At 45.5% G+C, this 21,257-nt stretch overlaps 1 protein-coding gene across 2 annotated transcripts in view; it reads right to left on the reverse strand.

The window, feature by feature from the left end:
• LOC116958018 (uncharacterized) overlaps window positions 1-16,948 on the reverse strand; it is a 29,370-nt gene extending 12,422 nt beyond the window's left edge. For both annotated transcript variants that reach the window (XM_076058085.1, XM_076058084.1), the window contains exons 1-3: window positions 15,317-16,948; window positions 4,643-4,736; window positions 2,264-2,392 (exon numbers count right to left, since the gene is read on the reverse strand). In XM_076058085.1, coding sequence (XP_075914200.1) covers window positions 2,264-2,392; window positions 4,643-4,736; window positions 15,317-15,337 — 244 coding nt within the window. In that variant the 5' untranslated portion in view covers window positions 15,338-16,948. The remainder of the gene's footprint in view (window positions 1-2,263; window positions 2,393-4,642; window positions 4,737-15,316) is intronic.
• Between the last annotated feature and the right edge of the window lie 4,309 nt (window positions 16,949-21,257).

Below are 21,257 nucleotides of genomic sequence, written 5' to 3' on the forward strand. Positions count from 1 at the left end.
GAGTTTGCCATACCTGGGCAGTGTGCTCATTACCGTCTCCGGTTTGACAGCAGAGGTCTCACTCCGAATCAGTCGAGCGGCATTATCTTTTCATCGGTTGCGTAACGCTGTGTGGAAGCTGCCTGGTCTGTCACTCCGCACTAAGCTTCAGGTCTTCTCGGCCACAGTCATTCCCTCCCTTCTCTACGCATGCCAAACATGGACCCCCCTAATGGAACATCTTAACCGGTTACAAATATTTATGCTGGCCTGCCTACGATCCATCCTGGGCTTAACCTGCAGGCTGGATTGTGTGAGGAGCTCACAAATCCTTAAAGGCTGCGTTGGCTGGCCCATGTAGCGCACATTTCCAGCCACCGCATGCCTAAACAGCTTTTGTTCGGCCGGATCGTGGGGGATAAACGGGCGCAACACGGGCTAGAGAAGAGATGGAGTGATGTGCTATAGGAGGATGTGCAGCTGAGTGGACTTGCTGATGACTGGTACCAGTGCTCTCAAGATCGGCCTCTGTGGAGAAGGCTCGTGAAGGACGCTACTGGGCAGTTGGAGGCATTCGCCTTCCAACAACAACGGGGGGCAGAGGAGCGATGCTCACAACAATGAGCGGAGCGCCGGGTGGCTAAAGCACAGCAAGTTGGCACAGTAGGGGGCACAGGTGGTGCATCAGCCAGTCATCTCAGTCATCTCAGCCAGTCGACCTGTGGCACCTAGGTCTGCCCCGTCACCTCCTGCCAGCAGGCATTCGACACTTCACGTGTCCTCAAAGTGCACCTAGCCTGGCACAAGCGTCGTGGTGATGTCACTTAGTGCCGAATGGCGGTTCTTGTTGTTGTATGGTATTGTGTGATTTTTTTACACTTTTCATTATTTTTCTATCCGTGTAACTTTGCCAAAAAGACAAAATCAATGTACATTCATAATGTGTTGTGGCTGAAACGTCGTGATTTTTTATTTTGATTTAAAGCTTTCGTGACTGCAGTGATTCATATTCCTGGTTCTTTCGGTAAAGTCACGTTGAAGGGAAACAATAAAATAATAAAATATATATAAAACAATAAAATTCTCACGACGTTTCGACTGTAACACAAACAGTCATCATCAGCGTGACTTTACCGAAAGAACCAAGAATATACATTAATAAAGTTTGTGTGCAGACAACAAATGTTTGTATTAAATTTTGATTTAAACCTTTCGTGACTGCAGTAATTCATATTCTTAGTTTTTTCGGTAAAGTCACGTTGAAGAGAAACAACAAAATAACAAAATATATATAAAACAATAATGATGACCGTTTGAGTTATGGTCGAAACGTCGTGAGAATTTTTTATTGTTTTATATATATTTTGTTATTTTGTTGTTTCTCTTCAACGTGACTTTACCGAAAAAACTAAGAATATAAATGTTTGTATTATTTTATTATTAACTTGCTCTGCGTTCCTTTTTTTTGGTGTCAAATCATCTTCACAGAAACCAATTTTTTCAATAATCACCTTGCTAATATTACAATCATAATGTTTGTGTGCCGACAAATGATATTATTGTTCCTTGCTTCTTCCACTAAACTCATGTACATAGAAAGCGTGTCTAAGTCGATGTGTGTGTGTCTGCCTTTTTCGCCCGGGCAACGCCGTGTACTTACCGCTAGTATAGAATAAAAAGGTTGCATTGTAGTATAAGACAACATGATGATGATGCTGATGCTGATGATGCTGATGATGATGCAGGGAGCGATGAGAAGGAAATTGACACTATTTGGAAAATGGAAGGAAATGGAAAGAGAGGAAGACCTAACAGATAACGGCTTGATGACATCGCAAGAGGGCGTTGCCAGAAAAATGTGCCACGACTTTAGCATATTGCCACAAGACGGAAGGTGAAAACATCAAATGACGATATTTTCAGTGAACACATACTACCATGGGCTATCTGCCCATGGATTGTAATTATGACGATACACTACACTACTAAACACTACACTACCAAACACTACACTATTGCACTATGCACCACTGCAATACGCTCCGCTCTACACCACTCATAAACTACAGTAGTATACACTACACCACTATGATGTAGCACTACAAGATAGGAAATTGGAAACGACCAATGATGAAATGTGCAGTGTGACCACCTACTACGGGCTCTCTGTCCATGGATCCTGACGATGATGAAGCAATATCTATGCCGCATGCAAGAAGACACAATTCTGAAACGCACAATGCATAGAGAGGGGAAACGCCTACTCTGCTGTGCTGACACTCACCTGGCCCACAGCTGCTGCACCACGAGCACACCTTCTCCTGGTTGTCTCTGTCCATGAATGTGCCCTTAGGGCACGACTCACACATGGCAGCACGACCATTAGCTATGCAGTCCGACATCTTGTACATCCCTGAAGGACAAAGGAGTTGTTGTTAGAACACAGACAAAGATCTCCCTGTATAGCCTTTAACAGACTCTTGGGGCAGATGCTCTACCGCCTTTTTCTCCACCGGTGGCGTTGTTTACACACTGCACCAGGTAGTCATTTGAGTCTGAGTCGACCTAGGGGAGGCCCAGGTCCGGTTCAGATAATCGTCACTGGCGTTGGCCCTGAGCTGGAATTCAACACTGGACACCGGGTTGGTAGCGCAGCGCGCTAACCGCTGCACCACCGCTCACACACACACACACACGTGATCACAAGTTGGTTTTGGGAGTCACGGGCTGCACTGACAGTCAACCAGCGTTTAAGTTATGTGACGGGCAGTGGCTCAACTGAACACGAATTTCTTCAGTCATCATCACGATCCATGGGTTTTCCACCGCACATTTCGTCGTTTGTATCACGCATTCCTGAGCCTTGTCGTGCAAATACGGCGAAGTAGTGGCCACCCGCATGGGACGTGGGCAATCCTGCCTCTCCCGCTGGCATTATTATTTTACTACTATTCGCATTAATCTGAGCTACTTTTAAGCTGTATTTGATTTTTTTCAACGTTCAGCACTTTATTAACTAGTTATTAATATGTTGCGATTTCGTTTTTGTCAAGAGTTTCTTACTTACAAGCTGGTGTAGCCGCCTTCCCTCATCGTCTCCATACACAGCCTGCACAAGGGATCATGTTTGCAATAACCACAACACAAGAGTTGTACGCCTTTTGGCGTCTTCTGGTCCAACACCAGTGGAGAGACTAAGGGGCTCTAAGAAAGGCCGTCTCGGGTATGGACCAATCAAATTCAAGGACAGTGCCAATATTATTATCAGAGTTGTCTCTTTTTTTGTTTGCATTTGGACTGCTTGTGTTGTGGTTATTGCAAACATCATGCCTTGAATAAAGGTGTCAGTTTTTGTGCCAGTTAAAAGGGTAAAACATATTACTATATCTTGTTACTGGCAAAGGAGGTCTCATAATGTAAATGCTCAATCCCGAGCCCTCAATAACTCTGATAGTGCGCTGTTTTTGAGTTGTACGCCTTTTGGCGTCTTCTGGTCCAACACCAGTGGAGAGACTAAAGGGGCTCTAAGAAAAGCCGTCTCGGGTGTGGACCAATCAAATTCAAGGACAGTGCCAATATCATTATCACAGTTGTCTTTCTTTGTTTGCATTTTGACTGCTTGTGTTGTGGTTATTGCAAACATGATGCCTTGAATAAAGGTGTCAGTTTTTGTGCCAGTTAAAAGGGGAAAACATATCACTATATCTTGCTACTGGCAACGGAGGTCTCATAATGTAAATGCTCACCCGGAGCCCTCAATACTCTGATAGTGCGCTGTTTTTGAGTTGTACGCCTTTTGGCGTCTTCTGGTCCAACACCAGTGGAGAGACTAAGGGGCTCTAAGAAAAGCCGTCTCGGGTGTGGACCAATCAAATTTAAGGACAGTGCCAATATCATTATCAGAGTTGTCTTTCTTTGTTGGCATTTTGACTACTTGTGCTGTGGTTATTGCAAACATGATGCCCTTGTATAAAGGTGTCAGTTTTTGTGCCGGATAAAAAGGGTAAAAACCTATTCCTATATCTTGTTACTGGCAAATGAGGTCTCATAATGTAAGTAACAACAACACACTTATGCATTTCTTGTCGTTGCCCGTCCGACGACACATGTGCGTCCAAATAGCACACCTGTCAACCCATATGTCTTACCGGGAAATTGAGTTTTCAGGTCCATACAGCGTTCAGCCGTTTCAATACAGGCAATTGTTGTGTCTATTTGTTGGTGTTTTGTTCGTTGTGATGGGATTTTGTCCTTTCAAATCTTAACGTTTATCCTACAAAGGGGTGACCAATAAGGTCTGAATTGACCTGTAATAAGGTAAGGCACTGAGATAAGAGGTTGACAGGTATGAAGTAGTGTCAGTTTCCCTTTGATCCCTGCCTGCATCATCATCATCAGGTTGTCTTCTTCTATGGCGCTACCTTTTTAATTGACTTCTACGTCGGTCAACTCTTTGACGCAGCAAGTATCCACCTCGACAGCAATACATTTCTCAAGTGGCAACATCTCTCATTTCTCATTTCTCCAGTAACCACCAACCCCATAGCCTAGAATGCAGTGAGAGGAGCTGACTTGGGTGGAGGAAAGGAAGCATCCGGTCACCACACTTTGTCATTCCACAGAGGCGCGTAGATCGGAAGCCTCCGTGTCTGTGTTGCTTTACCTGCACGGCACAGCTCACAGCAAACTCCTTGCGGTGTTTTGTAGAATCCATCGCCGCACTCCCCGGCGGAGGACAGTTGCTGCGGGAAAAGCATCTGCAGGGGAAGATTCGCGGCGGAATTGAGCGGCTGATTGTAGAGGGCAGAGCGACAGCTGCAAATTTCACATTCAGACGGAGCCACAGAGGCGAGTTCACTCGGCTGCACATGGGCCAATTCGGGGGCTCTCTCCCCCCTCGCCTTGCCCATTTTAAGGGAGGGCCTCGTTTGTAGTTGATGAGAGAGGCACAAAAACAAAGCGACCACCCCCCACCCACCGCCGACCAGGATGGCCCCACACACACTGCCGCTTGCTGTGACGGGGAAGCGCTGGTGGGGAGTGGTGGCGCAGCGGTTAGCGCACCGCACTGTGAACCCGGCGACCCGGGGTTTGATCCCCGCTCACAGCCATCACCAGTTGCGATTGTCTGAACCGGTCCCGGGCCTCCCCCCCCAAGGTCGACTCAGCCTCAAACGAGTACCTGGTGTAGCGGTGTGTGAACATGTTGCCGCTAGGGAGACAAAGGTGGCCACCCACTTCCCTCGTGTGACGTTACCGGCCTTCATAGGAGCTCGCCGACAGCACTTGCCCCGACAGTCTGGTAAGGCTATACGGGGAGTCGTTACCTTTGTCGTTACCTTTGTCGTGGTCGGCGCGTGGGCAGGACCACACCCCACGCCCACGTGCCAATGATGATAAGCACTAGTACACCGTACCAGGTCTATCTGTGTGTTTAGTTGCTGTTGTTGTTGTTAAGGCTGAGTCGACCTCCGGGGGATGCAGGGTACAGGTACCAGGTGGTGGTGGGGGGAGGGGTTTCTCGGAATTTTCCCGAGGTTGCAATCTCCGGACAGAATTCATTGAGTCTGGATGGAATGACACGTGGCTAAACATTCATCGGCGTCAATCAATGATTGATTATAATCAATCTGCTGCCTGATGAAGGCCTTACCCGAAGCCGTCTCAAATGTTTCACGGCTCTGCGATGCAAAGGATCCGCCAAACGCCGCGTCTCCTACGTTTGGACGTACTTGTACCCCTGCTACTTACTCCGTGTTATTTTACCAGGCAAGGTTCACAATGAGTTGCTGTGCAGATTTGATTTCAGGAGCGACCTGGTCGTCACAAATTGATAGAAGCTCAAGCAAGAGGCGCAAAGCATAAAGCTACGCATGGAGACTCATAGAGATGAATAGAGACCCATAGAGATGCATAGAGACCCATAGAGACTCAGATTCCCATAGATACACACAGAGACCTGTAGATACACACAGAGACCCAAAGAGATACAGACACCCATGGATACACAGAGACCCAGAGAGATACATACACATAGAGACCCATAGAGATGCATAGAGACCCATAGAGATGCATAGAGACCCATAGATACACACAGAGACAAGTAGATACACACAGAGACCTGTAGTTACACACATAAACCAATGGATACGCATAGAGACACATAGAGCTACAGATACCCAAATATGCACAAAGAGACCCATAGATACACACAGAGACCCATAGATACACACAGAGACCCATAGATACACACAGAGACCCATAGATACACACAGAGACCCATAGATACACACAGAGACCCATAGATAAACACAGAGACCCATAGATACGCATGGAGACCCATAGAGATGCATGGAGACCTATAGAGATACACACAGAGACCTATAGAGATGCATAGAGACCCATAGAGATACATACACGTAGAGACCCATAGAGTTACACGTAGAGACCCATAGAGATGCATAGAGACCCATAGAGACTCAGATTCCCATAGATACACACAGAGACCTGTAGATACACACAGAGACCCACGGATACACACAGAGACACATAGATACACACAGAGACACATAGACACACACAGAGACCCACAGATACACAGAGACCCACAAATACACAGAGACCCATAGATACACACAGAGACCCACGGATACACACAGAGACACATAGACACAAAGAGACCCATAGATACACACAGAGACCCATAGACACGCACAGAGACCCACAGATACACACAGAGACCCATAGCCCCACAGAGACCCATAGATACACACAGAGACCCAAAGATACACACAGAGACCCACAGATACACACAGAGACCCATAGATACACACAGAGACCCACGGATACACAGAGACACAGATACACACAGAGACCCACAGATACACACAGAGACCCATAGACGTACACAGAGACCCACAGATACACAGAGAGACCCATAGATACGCACAGAGACCCATAGATACACACAGAGACCCATAGATACACACAGAGACCCACGGATACACAGAGAGACCCACAGATAAACAGAGACCCACAGATACACACAGAGACCCACAGATACACAGAGAGACCCACAGATACACACAGAGACCCATAGATACACACAGAGACCCATAGACGTAGACAGAGACCCACAGATACACACAGAGACCCACAGATACACAGAGAGACCCACGGATACACAGAGACCCACGGATACACATAGAGACCCATAGATACACACAGAGACCCATAGATACACACAGACACATAGACACACAGAGACCCACAGATACACACAGAGACCCATAGACACACAGAGACCTACAGATACACACAGAGACCCACAGATACACAGAGACCCACGGATACACAGAGACCCATAGATACACACAGAGACCCACAGATACACAGAGAGACCCACAGATACACACAGAGACCCATAGATACACAGAGACCCACAGATACACAGAGACCCATAGATACACAGAGACCCATAGACACACAGAGACCCACGGATACACACAGAGACCCACGGATACACACAGAGACCCATAGATACACACAGAGACCCATAGATACACACAGAGACCCATAGACACACAGAGACCCACAGATACATACAGAGACACATAGACACACAGAGACCCATAGATACACACAGAGACCCATAGATACACACAGAGACCCATAGACACACAGAGACCCACAGATACACACAGAGACCCACAGATACACACAGAGACCCATAGATACACACAGAGACCCACAGATACACACAGAGACCCATAGATACACACAGAGACCCATAGATACACATAGAGACCCACAGATACACACAGAGACCCACAGATACACACAGAGACCCACAGATACACACAGAGACCCACAGATACACACAGAGACCCATAGATACACACAGAGACCCATAGATACACATAGAGACCCACAGATACACACAGAGACCCACATAGACACACAGAGACCCACAGATACACACAGAGACCCATAGATACACACAGAGACCCACAGATACACACAGAGACCCATAGATGCACACAGAGACCCATAGATGCACACAGAGACACATAGACACACAGAGACCCACAGATACACACAGAGACCGACGGATACACACAGAGACCCACGGATACACACAGAGACCCATAGATACACACAGACCCATAGATACACACAGAGACCCACGGATACACAGAGACCCATAGATACACACAGAGACCCACAGATACACACAGAGACCCATAGATGCACACAGAGACCCATAGATGCACACAGAGACCCATAGATACACATAGAGACCCACGGATACACCCAGACACCCACAGATACACACAGATACCCACAGATACACACAGAGACGCACAGATACACACAGAGACCCATAGATACACACAGAGACGCACAGATACACACAGAGACCCATAGATACACACAGAGACCCATAGATACACACAGAGACCCACAGATACACAGAGAGACCCATAGATACACACAGAGACCCATAGATACACAGAGAGATCCACGGATACACACAGAGACCCATAGATACACAGAGACCCACAGATACACACAGAGACCCACAGATACACACATAGACCCATAGATACACAGAGAGACCCACAGATACACACAGAGACCCACAGATACACAGAGACCCACGGATACACACAGAGACCCACAGATACACACAGAGACCCAAAAATACACACAGAGACCCACAGATACACACAGAGACCCATAGATACACACAGAGACCCATAGATACACACAGAGACCCACAGATACACACAGAGACCCATAGATACACACAGAGACCCACAGATACACACAGAGACCCATAGATACACACAGAGACCCACGGATACACAGAGACACAGATACACACAGAGACCCACAGATACACACAGAGACCCACAGATACACACAGAGACCCACGGATACACACAGCGACCCATAGATACACAGAGAGACCCACAGATACACACAGAGACCCACAGATACACAGAGACCCATAGATACACACAGAGACACATAGACACACACATAGACACACAGAGACCCACGGATACACAGAAACTCATAGACACACAGAGACCCACGGATACACAGAGAGACACATAGACACCCAGAGAGACCCACAGATACGCACAGAGACACACAGAGATGCATACAGCCCCATAGCCCCACAGAGACCCACGGATACACACAGAGCCCCACAGATACACAGAGAGACCCATAGATACACAGAGACCCATAGATACACACAGAGACCCATAGATACACACAGAGCCCCACAGATACACAGAGAGACCCACGGATACACAGAGACCCATAGACACACACAGAGACCCACAGATACACACAGAGACCCACAGATACACACAGAGACCCACAGATACACACAGAGACCCACGGATACACAGAGACACAGATACACACAGAGACCCATAGACACACACAGAGACCCACAGATACACACAGAGACCCACAGATACACACAGAGACCCACAGATACACACAGAGACCCACGGATACACAGAGACACAGATACACAGAGAGACCCACGGATACACAGAGACCCATAAATACACACAGAGACCCACGGATACACAGAGACACAGATACACACAGAGACCCATAGATACACACAGAGACCCACGGATACACACAGAGACCCACAGATACACACAGAGACCCACAGATACACACAGAGACCCATAGACGCACACAGAGACCCATAGATACACAGAGAGACCCACAGATATACACAGAGACCCATAGATACACACAGAGACCCATAGATACACACAGAGACCCACGGATACACACAGAGACCCACAGATACACAGATACTCATAGCCCTGCCACTCCGCCCCTGTTCGTGACCATCGGCCACAACGCATCACAGTGCAAGGCACTTCATTCATTATTTTTTTTAAATCCTAATCTGGTTGTCAACCTGTTTTTTTGGCCACTTGTTGAATTTGCATTTCAAGCCGAGTCGTTGGGACCCCACCCTTGCCTGTCGCCCCAACGTGGTTCTGAGAAATAATGTTAAGGGGCCGTCCATAAATGACGTCACGCGATTTTGGACGATTTTTTAACCCCCCCCCCCTCGTCACACGACGTCACAAAGAGTCAGACACCCCCCCCCTTAAATATGACGTCACAAAGCTCTGACCCCCCCCCCTCAAAAATAAAACACGCTTCAAATCGTATTCTTAGTTTTGAAAGGGAAACAACAAAATAAAATAATATATATAAAACAATAAAAAAATTCTCACGACGTTTCGACCATAACTCAAACGGTCATCTTCAGGTGTGTTGGTTTGGATAAATTTATTTATTAAACGGCGCATTTATTTATTTAAAAAAAAGTTAGCGCCACGCGCAACGATTTGGCAGTTATAAATAAATGCGCCGTTTAAAAATAAATTAATGCGAACCAACACACCTGAAGATGACCGTTTGAGTTATGGTCGAAACGTCGTGAGATTTTTTTAATTGTTTTATATATATTTATATATTATTTTGTTGTTTCTCTTCAACGTGGTGACTTTACCGAAAAAACTAAGAGTACGAATTACTGCAGTCACGAAAGCTTTAAATCAAAATTTTACGCTTCAAATCGCTTTAAACTATTGTCGTTGTAGTAGTTGCGTATTTAATGTGGCGCTGCACTCTGATGTTGTAGGTAGAAAACATTTATTTAAAAAAGTCTATTTAATTAAGTAGAACGTGTTGTCCGTATTTATTTATAAAGTTGCCGCGTTTTGATGTGACGTCACATTTCTGAACCCCTCTACCCCCACCCCCACCCCTCGTCACACATCGTCACAAATGTCTGACCCCTCACCCCCAAGGTGCGTGACGTCATTTATGGACGGTCCCCTAATTATAATCAACATCAAAAATATTTTTTTTTTCACGAAATCGTCCAAGTGTTACGTGCGGCCATACGCCAACCCTTCAAAGTAACCGCTTGACTCTAGGAAGCCCGCAAGCGTTGTTTGACGGTGGATGAGTTCACAAACGTCTTCAATACATCCTTCCGGGCTGCCGTACGGATTGACGTTTTTTTGATCGCGAGTTATCTTACAGAGGAGACTGCAGACTCCAAATCCGCAGCAGCGAGGGCCCCGGGGGGGAATCGAGATCGAAACGACGGAAAACCTCCCTGCATCCCAGGTGAGGACGATTCAATCACGCCATCGTGGCTGAACCAATGGGAGCGGGAATGCAGAGTTTGACGTCACTGACCTCATGGCCACCCAGGTGTGTGGGCAGGGTGGTGACCTTTGAGCTGCCTTAGTGGACGGGTGATTTTGTTTTTTTATCGCCGGTCCAAGTGTCCAAGTGTCCCCGGGGGGGAGTTGTAATGGCGGGCCTCCGGGTGGGTCGGCGAACAGCCTCATCGGGGGTTGACGGCTCATCGTGACGCCGGTTTTGCTCTCGTCCTCCTCCTCGTCCTCGTGGTCGTCGTCGTCGTCGTTGTGAATTTACCGGAGAAAAGTCACGGTGCACGATACGTAGACGTCGCGAGTGGCGTCGCCGTTTCGTCAGCGAAGTTGAGCTTGCAGGTCCATACGGCGTTGAGCTCTTGCTCAAACAATGCTCTTCATATTCGTTGGGTCTTTCGGTCAAGTCACGTGGATAGGTTCAAAGAAAATAACAAAATAAAATTACGAAAAAAAAAGCTACGACCACGTTTCGATCACAACACGAGCGATCTTTTATTTTGTTTTTTTCCTCCTGATGGCGATTGCTTGTTATTTTCTTTGAATCAATCCACGTGACTTTAACGTAAAGACCCAAAGAATGTGAATTCCTGCCATTCACGAAAGCCTTATTTAAGTCAAGAAAAGCCTTATTTAAGTCAAGAAAAGCCTTATTTAAGTCAAGAAAAGCCTTATTTAAGTCAAGAAAAGCCTTATTTAAGTCAAGAAAAGCCTTATTTAAGTCAAGAAAAGCCTTATTTAAGTCAAGAAAAGCCTTATTTAAGTCAAGAAAATCAAATATTGAGCGTGGTACAATTCGAGCCGTGAAAAAAAGGATTGTTTAAAAAATATATTTACATTTTTTTAATGATAGAATATGGTATTGTCATCCGTATGACATACATACACCAAGTTTTCAGTCGATACCACATTGGCAAGATGGTTGAAATTGAGTTACAAGATTTGAGAATACAACAGACAGTAAGTTAAATAAAAGCGTGTATAAAATGTTAAAAAATATATATATTTTAAAATTTTAACGATACAACACAGTCTTGTCATCAGTATGACATAAGTATACCAAGTTTTCAGTCGATACCACATTGGGAAGATGGTTGAAATTGAGTTACAAGATTTGAGGATACAACAGACAGTAAGTTAAATAAAAGCGTGTATAAAATGTAAAAAATATATATATTTTTAATTTTAACGATACAACACAGTCTTGTCATCAGTATGACATAAGTATACCAAGTTTTCAGTCGATACCACATTGGGAAGATGGTTGAAATTGAGTTACAAGATTTGAGGATACAACAGACAGTAAGTTAAATAAAAGCGTGTATAAAATGTTTCAAAATATATATTTTAAAATTTTAACGATAGAACACAGTCTTGCCATCAGTATGACATACATACACCAAGTTTTCAGTCGATACCACATTGGGAAGATGGTTGAAATTGAGTTACAAGATATGAGAATACAACAGACAGTAAGTTAAATAAAAGCGTGTATAAAATGTAAAAAAATATATATTTAAAATTTTTAACGATAGAACATAGTCTTGTCATCAGTATGACATACACACACCAAGTTTTCAGTCGATACCACATTGGGAAAATGGTTGAAATTGAGTTACAAGATTTGAGGATACAACAGACAGTAAGTTAAATGAAAGCGTGTATACAATGTAAAAAATATATATATTTTCAATTTTAACGATAGAACACAGTCTTGACATCAGTGTGACATAAGTATACCAAGTTTTCAGTCGATACCACATTGGGAAGCGGGTAAAAAATTTAGTCACAAGATTTTTTGAGGATAGGACAACACACTGAGTGAGTTAAATAAAAGCGTGTAGTAATAAAAAACAATGGTCTTTTTGTGTTTCTCCCACCTCATTGGACTTTGTCGTATGAGCTGTGAGATTTATGAGGGCATTGGGTGAGCAACGAGGTCTGAATTGGTCTGTAAAATGGGAGGCGCTAATAAGAGGTGGACATGTATTGGTATTTTTCAAGTAAGTAAACGATCCGGGTTTTCTCGATTTTATCAACTGCGCCATCTCTGCTGCTTGTTTACGTTCAGTCGGCTTCTTCTTTTCTCTGCAGACTTCTCCGGATTCATCTGAATAAAATCTCAATCGCGGAATGAATACCTGCCAACCCCTTATCAGTGCCCCTCCCTACCTTATTACAGATCAATTAAGACATTATTGGTCATCCCCGTGCCCCCTTTATTAATCTCAACGTTCATCCTACAAAGTCCCATCGCAAGGGGAGAAACTCAAACAACTAGACAATCACCACCACTGCACTCACAACTAGTACACACACCGCTACTGCCTGCATCAACTCCTAATCAGTGTCCCTACCTACCTTATTACAGACTAATTAAGACCCTATTGGTCACCCCCGTGCCCCCTTATAAATCTCAACGTTCATCCTACAAAGTCCCATCACAATTAGAGGTCTGAATTGGTCTGTAAAATGCTAATTCCTTTGTCAAGGCGCTTTGTTTCCTCTCACACAGCTTAAAGGTCGTGATCTGAACATGGCTTTTTTAACTCCAGCGCTGTCCTACCAGACAGTCTCGTCCCCTTCACCTGATGAAGGCCGCTTGTGTTGTGGCCGAAACGTCGTGAGAATATTATTGTGTTATTTTATTTTATCAATTTATTATTTTATTCTCATTCTACGTGGTGGTGGTGGTGACTTTACCGAAAGAACCAAAGAAGAAAAAAACAAATACTGTGTTTTTTTTTGTTTTGCCCGTAGCGAAACGGCTGTATGCTGTGTGGACCTGAAAACTCAATGTCCCTGTACAAGATCACGGAGCGATTCGTATGAATAGGGAGTACACGGTATGTATACTTGCTCTTGTTTCTTTCAGTAAAGCCACGTAGGTAAAGCAAAATAATAAAAACAAATAAAATAAATAAACATAGAAATAAACTAAAAGATATTAAAAAAATAAGTTAAATTAAATCACGACATTTTCATCGCAACACACGCAATCGTCATCGATGATGATTTGCTTGTGTTGCTACCGAAAGTCGTCATTTTAATTAGTAATCTTTTATTTTTCGATTTAAAGCTTTCGTGACTGCAATGATTCATCTTCTTTGGTTCTTTCGGTAAAGTCACGTAGAATGATAATAAAATAATAAATTGATAAAATAAAATAACACAATAAAATTCTCACGACGTTTCGGCCACAACACGAGATGAAGGCCGCTTGTGTTGTGGCCGAAACGTCGTGAGAATATTATTGTGTTATTTTATTTTATCAATTTATTATTTTATTCTCATTCTACGTGACTTTACCGAAAGAACCAAAGAAGATGAATCTTTTATTTTATTTATACCTTTCTTCGCCTACGTGACTTTACCAAAAGAACCAAGCGTAAGGATGCTTGCAGTCACGAAAACTTCAAATCTACAATAACCCGTACGTGTTGACAGTTGTGTAGTGGGGTTACTTTCCAACACAGAAACACGACCGGTTGGGTACTGAAACTAGTAACTCATTGGCTACGTTTTTAGTGTTACCTGACAAACCCCTCTTACTGACTGGCTGTGTCGGGTGGTGGTGGTGGCGGCTTGCACGACGACACAACATTAATATTCACGCGATATAACCACAACCTCTGCCCCCCTCACCCCCCCCCAAAAAAATAATAATATAAAACTCTTACGGAAGTGAAGTACAGGTTGCAATTACGCTCCAGAAATCTTGATTTGAAGCTTTCGTGACTGCAGGAATGAATCCATACTCTTTGGATCTTTCGGTAAAGTCATCACGTAGTTGGAAAAGCAAATAAATCACGACGTTTCGATCACAACGCAAGCGCTGTTTCTAGAGAACCCATGGGGCCCCAAAGAGATCCGGAGATCATCGTCACGTGGAGAAAAATCCACGCGACCATATTGTCGTGAGAGAGAGTGAGGGAGAGAGACACGCAAATTCTAAATAAACAGCAGCAGCAGCAGGCGTCGTCAGGGTCGGCATCGAACCCACGACATTCCCTGTGTACCGGGCGAGGTAGTTAACATCTCCTAGCCACCACCGTGACGATGACGAAGGTGAATGAATGAGGAGCGGTTGTCCTCACCATGAGAAACAGACGGAGCATCGCTGTCCAGGGGGTCGTGAGGATCTCCTGCCACTCGTCACGGACTCCGCTCAGTCTCCCAGTCGCTCGCCTCACTTTGCTGGCCGCCTGTCATGTGCGTCGAGTGTGAGTGTCTGAGTGTGTGTGAGTGACATTGAGTGTGTGTGTGTGAGTGTGTGTGAGATTGAGTGTGAGTGTGTGTGTGTGAGTGAGATTGAGTGTGTGTGTGTGAGTGTGTGTGAGATTGATTGTGAGTGTGTGTGAGTGAGATTGTGTGTGTGTGTGCGAGTGTGTGTGAGATTGAGTGTGTGTGTGTGTGTGAGTGTCTGAGTGTGTGTGAGTGAGATTGAGTGTGAGTGTGTGTGAGATTGAGTGTGAGCGTCTGAGTGTGTGTGTGTGTGAGTGTCTGTGTGTGTGTGAGATTGAGTGTGAGTGTGTGTGAGTGTCTGTGTGTGTGTGTGAGATTGAGTGTGAGTGTGTGTGTGAGATTGTGTGTGTGTGAGTGTCTGTGTGTGTGTGAGATTGAGTGTGAGTGTGTGTGTGTCTGAGTGTGTGTGAGATTGAGTGTGTGTGTGTGTGAGTGTCTGTGTGTGTGTGAGATTGAGTGTGAGTGTGTGTGTGAGATTGAGTGTGAGTGTGTGTGAGATTGAGTGTGAGTGTCTGTGTGTGTGTGTGAGATTGAGTTTGAGTGTCTGTGTGTGTGTGTGTGAGATTGAGTTTGAGTGTCTGAGTGTGTGTGAGATTGAGTGTGAGTGTCTGTGTGTGTGTGTGAGATTGAGTGTGAGTGAGTGTCTGTGTGTGTGTGTGAGATTGAGTGTGAGTGAGTGTCTGAGTGTGTGTGAGATTGAGTGTGAGTGTCTGAGTGTGTGTGTGAGATTGATTGTGAGTGTCTGAGTGTGTGTGAGTGAGATTGAGTGTGTGTGTGTGAGTGTCTGTGTGTGTGTGAGATTGAGTGTGAGTGTCTGTGTGTATGTGTGAGATTGAGTGTGAGTGAGTGTCTGAGTGTGTGTGAGATTGAGTGTGAGTGTCTGTGTGTGTGTGAGATTGAGTGTGAGTGTGTGTGAGATTGAGTGTGAGTGTCTAAGTGTGTGTGAGATTGAGTGTGAGTGTCTGAGTGTGTGTGAGTTTGAGTGTGAGTGTCTGTGTTTGTCTGTGTGTGAGATTGAGTGTGAGAGTGAGTGAGTGAGAATGAGTGTGTGGATGAGCGTGAGAGTGATTGAATGAGAGAGTGAGTGAGAGTGAATGAGAGTGAGTGAGTGTGAGAGTGTGTGAGTGTGTGAGTGAGTGTGAGAGTGAGTGAGTGAGTGTGAGAGTGAGTGTGTGGATGAGCGAGAGTGAGGGTGAGTGAGAGTGAGTGTGAGTGTGTGAGTGAGAGTGAGTGAGAGTGAGTGAGTGTGTATGGATGAGAGTGAGAGTGTGTGGATGAGAGTTAGTGTGAGTGTGTGAGTGAGAGTAAGTGAGAGTAAGCGAGAGTGAATGTGTGTATGAGCGAGAGTGAGTGAGAGTGAGTGAGTGTGTGGATGAGCGTGAGAGTGATTCGACTGGGATAAAAACGCGAGTGAGCTCCGCTTGGCCTTGTTCGTCTTCAACAAGCAACGCGACCCTTCCCGAATCAAATTAAAAACCCTGCACTGCGTTATATAATAAAAAAATAAACACCTGCCGCTTATCACAAAATATGCGGTCAGGTGAGCGTGACGTCAGTCGTGAGTTGCGCTAAGAGAAGGGAGTGGCAATGTACAAAGACAAAGGTTCTTCCCCGGTGTAGCCTGTAACAGACTGTTGGGGCAAGTGCTGTTAGCAGCAGCGCCTATGAAGGCTACCGGCACTGTGGCACACGAGGGGGTGGGTGGCCAGCACCAATCCCGCCCGCCCGTCCGCCTTTGTCTCCCCGGTGGCGATGTTTAGCGCGCACCACTGCAGCAGGTACTCGTTTGGGTCTGAGTAGACCTAGGGGAGGCCCAGCACCGGTTCATCTATTCCACCGGTGGTGGCGATGGCGGTGGCCGTGGCCGTGGGCGGGAATCGAACCCGGGTCTTAGGCCAGGTTGGTCGCGTAGCGCAGCGCGCTAACTGCTGCGCCACCGCTCCTCCGGTGGTTATGCACGCGTGGAATGCGAGGAATGCCCAGCGCCTCCTTGCCAGATGTGTATCTGCACCAAGGCCGCAATCTATATATACACATGTGTAAAAGGCAGAAGTTGTGATTATGTGTTGAAAATGTTTTAGCGTACTTCCCGACATGCAACAAACTTGAAATTTGGCACGTGGGTACTTTGCAGACTGTACACCATGCAAACATTATAAAAATAAAACTTTTGGATATTTTTTTTTGGGTGGGGGGGGGGAGGGGAGCTCATTAATGCATTTATTTTTTGCACGGGAAGTGAGCTGTGACGTCAATTCTGTCACGTGACCCGCGCACGTGGAAGCGTGACGCATTGTAGTGGAGTGGTTAGCGCGCTGTCTGTGTGTGTGTATGTGCATGTCTGTGTGTATGTGTGTGTGTCTGTGTGTCTGTGTGTTTGTGTGTCTGTGTGTGTGTCTGTGTGTGTGTCTGTAGCGGTTAGCGCTACGCTGCGCTATGAACCTGGCGACTCGGGTTCGATTCCCGCTCACGGCCAACACCAGTGACGATTATCTGAACCGGTCCCGGGCCTCCCCTAGGTCGACTCAGCCTCAAATGAGTACCTGGTGCGGTGTGTAAACATTGCCACTAGAGAGACAAAGGCGGTCGGGCGTGGTGCTGGCCACCCACCCCCTCGTGTACCGTTCCGGCCTTCATAGGTGCTCGCTAACAGCACTTGCCCCTACAGTCTGTTAAGGCTATACGGGGGATCTTTGTGTGTGTGTCTGTGTCTAGTGGGGAGCGATAGTGTAGCGGTTAGCGCTACGCTGCGCTATGAACCTGGCGACCCGGGTTCGATTCCCGCTCACGGCCACCACCAGTGACGATTATCTGAACCGGTCCCGGGCCTCCCCTAGGTCGACTCAGCCTCAAACGAGTAACTGGTGTGCTGTGTGAACATTGCCACTGGGGAGACAAAGGCGGCCGGGCGTGGTGAATCCAAGTCCCGGGCATAAGCCGGGTAGCACAGCTAGTTTTAATATATATTGGGGCGGAAACATCCCCCCCCCAATATTCAAATATGCTCAAAATGCCCCCCCTAATATATTGCTATAATAATTGCTATGCTATGTAAACAAAAATAACAATTTGCTAAACCTTGGCCACAATATCTGGACTCGTCTTCATATAAATCAACGCGTAGATTTATGTTTACTTGATTGTGGTCATGGTTGTACTTTATTAATCCCGAATCTTTGCCACATACATACAATGAAACAAAAACAAATACGGAGCAATGTAAATACAATGAAACACTATTAGACATTATTGTTAAACATAAATAAAAAAAATGTCCATCCCGTGTGTTAGTGAATTTTTTTTAAAATATATTTTAGGAAGGAAATGAATTTTTTAATGTCGATATTTCTCTGAGTTGGGACCCCCTCCCCCTCCCAATGTTGACTCCATGGCTACGGCCTTGATCTGCGCAGAGACTAAAACTAACTAACATTCGTGTTCATTTGACCAGGTGTAAGGCCCCACCCGAGCTATTGTGTAGCCATTTTATCAGAAGTGACCTGGCCATCACCTTCGGGCTACTATCAAAGGTGTGTTCATGAAGCCATCCAGGTATATAAACGTAACTTCAACCCGTGAAGATGGATACAAATTAAGCAATCATTGGAAGGACGTCATTAACCAGGTAAAAACCCTGGACGGCTTCATGGCTGTTGCCTTCATATCCGCGTCTCCAGTTTCTTCATCCTCCCAGTCCCAGCCACGCCCACTCCCAGCCCCGCCCACTTCCCCCTGCCTCCCCCTCCCCCGCTGTCTCTCCTCCTTGGCTCCTCCCCCCCCTCTCTCTGACCTATAAAGCCTCTTGTCACGGCAGCCCTTTTGCCCACTTCAGCAAATTGTTTATTGCTGCGGTCGTCCCACCCGGCGACGGACGCTTGTGTTGCACCCGAAACGTCGTGATTTAGTTAATTTTTTTTATTTTCTACCCAACTACGTGATGACTTCACCGGAAAAAAAAAAAACAGAGTATGGATCCCTGCAGTCACGAAAACTTCAAATCACAAATGGTAGGAGCTCAACAAAGTGGCTGATATCATCAGCACGTGGAAAATGTATGGCGGGCAGCCAAATAACTCTAAATGCGTGGTGATGTTGGTTCTGAATGTGGATGGGAGAACCGGAGGACCCGGATAAAGATCCACGCGACCACGGGGAGAAAGAGAGAGTGACATGCAAACTCCAAATATGCAGTAGGCGTCATGGCCGGGATCGAACCCATGACCTCCTGTATACCGGGCGAGGCAGATGACATCTTGCCACGTAATCATTTTATTCATGAATGTGTTTTTTTACGTTACGTGGATTGTTGACATGAACTTAGCAATGTCGTTCTTTAATGCAGTCGATGTTCGGTAAATAACCCGTCTCATTTTCATAGGCCTAACTGAGGCGTGGCGGTCCGATTGAGTTTGGCGTCCCTGCTCGTGACGCATGACGATGATTTTAAATGTAGAGGGAAAAACCCGGAGGCATTCTCAGAGTCGCTATCGAACCCATACCAGACGAGGAAGTTGATGTCTGCCTCACCGCCTTGGCAACAAATGAACGAATGTGATTGGCAATGTTGGTTCAATACAAGCGAAACTCTGGACTGGTTTTGACATCGAGTGTCTGGGCAATATAGTCAGGTGCGTTTTTTTAACCATTGTGTAGGGGACTGAATAGGGAATAAAACGTTCCATGGAGCTACTAAAGATTTATAAAAAAATACTAGCAGGAAGTAGCCGGCTGTTCACGGGGTAAAAAAATGTATTTCAAAACTTGTCTTCTCTTAAAAAAAAACATCGGTTATACTTACACAAATACTAGGCTGTTGTGAAAGCCCGGTGTTCCGTTTGTCTATCCATTTGTCCGTCAGAAGGAATTATAAGAGCCTTTCCGAAGTCCTGAATCAAAAAGTAATAGATGGTGGGGGGGGTAAATAGTTGATCTAAAATGTTTCCAAAAATTGTCAACCCCCACCCAAAATCATTTGACCACCCCCAGGAAATTTGTATCTTGTAGACATGTATACCTTACACGACCTACATACAATAGAGTCAGCAGTATCTAGTGACTCTGTAGTAGTAGTACCTATTGATAATACAGTAGTATATACTGACTCTACAGTAGTATATACTGACTATCGTAGTAACCAACGATGGTATTGTCGTAAAATACTGACTGAAATCTAGATTTGAAGTTTCCGTGACTGCAGGGATCCATGATCTTTTGGTTCTTTCGGTAAAGTCACGTGGGGGGGGCATAAAATAAAATCAGCTAAATCACGACGTTTCGGGTGCAACACAAGCGTCCATCATCAGGTGGGGACAGCCACAGCAATACACTTATTGCTGAAGTGGGCAAAAAGGGGGTTTGCTTGTAACAAGAGGCTTTATAAGTAAGAGAGGGGGGATAGGGGGGAGGAGGAGCCAGGGTGGAGAGATAGAGAGAGTTGGGGACGTGGGGTAGGGGGAGTGGAGAGGTGCTAGCTCCAACACCGAGTAGAACACAATGCCGGGGCTGGTGGGTAGGAGGCTGAAGAACTGGAGATGCGGATAGGTATTGAGGCAAACTATGAAGCAGTTAAGGTTGTACCTATATATCTTAGTTTTTTCGGTAACGTCACCACGTTGAAGAGAAACAACAAAATAATATATAAATATATATAAAACAATAAAAAAAATTCTCACGACGTTTCGACCATAACTCAAACGGTCATCTTCAGGTGTGTTGGTTTGCATAAATTAATTTTTAAACGGCGCATTTATTTATTTATAAAAAAACGTTAGCGCCACGCGCAACGATTTGGCA

The sequence above is a fragment of the Petromyzon marinus genome (assembly GCF_048934315.1).
Source record: "Petromyzon marinus isolate PM22_M1 ecotype Great Lakes invasive population chromosome 68 unlocalized genomic scaffold, UKy_Petmar_22M1.pri1.0 chr68_unloc.1, whole genome shotgun sequence".
NCBI lineage: Eukaryota > Metazoa > Chordata > Hyperoartia > Petromyzontiformes > Petromyzontidae > Petromyzon > Petromyzon marinus.